Here is a 2,251-nt window from a genome sequence, read left to right as displayed (position 1 = left end):
TCAAAAAACGGAAATTAGTTAATTTGAACGCAAAACGTTTAGATGGGTGATTTTGAAAAGCGGAAACTACAAATTGACATTTATAGGAAAAATTGTGGTAAAAGAATAATCAAGCAGAACAAAATTTCAGCAAAAATGTTTTTAAAGGTGGGGGGACAGGAGATTTTTCGTAGTTTTTTTGTAGCTAGAGTATGCATTCTACCGTGACGGTGTACAACGCTTAATGTCACTCTGCGTACAGCTGTCGTCCTCGCCTTTATGTATGCAATCGGGCGTGCGTTTTCTCTTTGCCCGTGTAGCTCAGTCGGTAGCGGCGCCGCACCCTCAAAAAAAAACCCTCACAAGTTCAACTCCTCGAGGGGCATCTTTGAACGGAATTTCGAGAACATTACTTTTTTCATGTCCCCCCACCTTTAAAATAAGTGAGCATTCTAGTGACGGCGATGTATGTATAAAATCCAGCTACCAGCAACCAAAAAAATGAAAGTTTTCGAAAAAAAAACGTGATAAACCCATCATTTGACTATATCGGAAGCATAAGCAAGAAAAATAGGTCGAATAATTATAATTATCAAAAATTCCGATCACAATCCTCCAATTGTATCGTTCCGTTAGCATTGTCATTCCGATTCTTCAAGTTTGATTTCATTTCACTTTCGATTCGAGTTCATTCATTGTCTGATTTTCGAAAAACCTGATTCAGAAATCAACGTTGACCTGGTGCGCCTTTGGCGCAATTCAATCTGCCAGAAGCTTCTATTGGTGAGATTCTGAAAAAAACCCGCTGAAGAGTGATGATATTCATTTTCAGCTGTCTAATATGACCAATGGATTATTGGCAGGGACTTGAAACTGGAAACAAATCGGTTGAAAACTTAAAAGCTATTGCTCGAGAATTTGTCAATCACGCTCGCAGTACATTGAAGGCTGTAGCAACCGAAACATTGGAGTACTTGAAACCGTACAAAGATGATCTAGGATCGTTGTATGACCACGTGAAGGAAAGCGTTAAAGAAAAACTCAAAAATAATGCTTGATTGTCTCTTTTTTTGGGATCGGTTCATAAAATTAATTTACTATAATTCCCTTTTTCGTAATTTTTAAAGGAGGCGAGACAGCAAAAATTTAGAAATTCAGAAATTCAGAAATTTAGAAATTTAGAAATTCGGAAATTCAGAAATTCAGAAATTCAGAAATTCAGAAATTCGGAAATTCAGAAATTCAGAAATTCAGAAATTTAGAAATTTAGAAATTCAGAAATTCAGAAATTTAGAAATTCGGAAATTCGGAAATTCAGAAATTTAGAAATTCAGAAATTCAGAAATTCGGAAATTCAGAAATTCAGAAATTCAGAAATTCAGAAATTCGGAAATTCAGAAATTCAGAAATTCAGAAATTCAGAAATTCAGAAATTCAGAAATTCAGAAATTCAGAAATTCAGAAATTTAGAAATTTAGAAACACTTTTTTCTGTTTAGTATAATTTGAACATTTGAGATAAATCCAATGAAATCTCCACTATTTTTTTTGGTATTTGACAATTGACTATTTTCCACTGAAAAGGTCAAAAATGTGCTATTTTTTTGCCAGGTACTTTATTTGTTTTTTTCTTCTTTTTTTGTGTTTTTTTTGACACAATTTCTTTTTAGCTCAATGAAAAGGTCATATGGTTTTCAGCGTTTCATAGCAAATAACACATTTTTTGGTGTCTTGTGGATGGTTTTTCAGCCATTTTCAAATTTTTTCTCTGGTTCTCAAAATGTTTTTTGGCTAGATTTATACAAAAAAGGCTACATAGACGTCACTGAAAAATGTTTGAGAAACAACAAAAAAGAGAGAATCCAGGAACTTTTTTTTCGTTTTTTATAGTTTTTTTTTTAAATTCGTTTAGCTTTTTGAGAAAATTGGGCTCTTTTCTAGTTTAGAGGTCCCAAAAAAATTAGAGATCACAAGAAAAAATAGAGGACCAAAACTTAAAAATGCACAGATGCTGGAATAATGTACTAGAATGTGAATTGTGTAAGAAATTAAAGTTTTGAGGTCGTATAGCAAAATAATTGTTGATGATATATTATACTTCTAATAGGCTTAGGAATGCATATTTTCTGACATTTATCTAAGCCTGAGAGACAGCATAATCACGGAGTGATTACTGTATTGCCCAAATTTTCCTCATATGTAAATTGTGGTTCATCAGCAAGATGCAAGAGAATTGGAAGTTAAATTACCGTAAAACCTCTAATAGAACGACA

General features: G+C 33.1%; 1 protein-coding gene across 1 annotated transcript in view; it reads left to right on the top strand.

Moving 5' to 3' along the window:
* The window catches only part of CBG23785, a gene marked incomplete at both ends in the record, with an annotated part of 2,527 nt that extends 1,490 nt beyond the window's left edge, over positions 1–1,037 (top strand). The window contains one exon of the mRNA XM_002647865.1: positions 843–1,037. Within this exon, the coding sequence (XP_002647911.1) occupies positions 843–1,037 (195 nt within the window). The remainder of the gene's footprint in view (positions 1–842) is intronic.
* Between the last annotated feature and the right edge of the window lie 1,214 nt (positions 1,038–2,251).

Source organism: Caenorhabditis briggsae (genome assembly GCF_000004555.2).
Source record: "Caenorhabditis briggsae AF16 supercontig from assembly CB4, cb25.NA_041, whole genome shotgun sequence".
NCBI lineage: Eukaryota > Metazoa > Nematoda > Chromadorea > Rhabditida > Rhabditidae > Caenorhabditis > Caenorhabditis briggsae.
The sequence above is the reverse complement of the archived record's forward strand: the minus strand, read 5'-3'. Positions and strand labels throughout refer to the sequence as shown.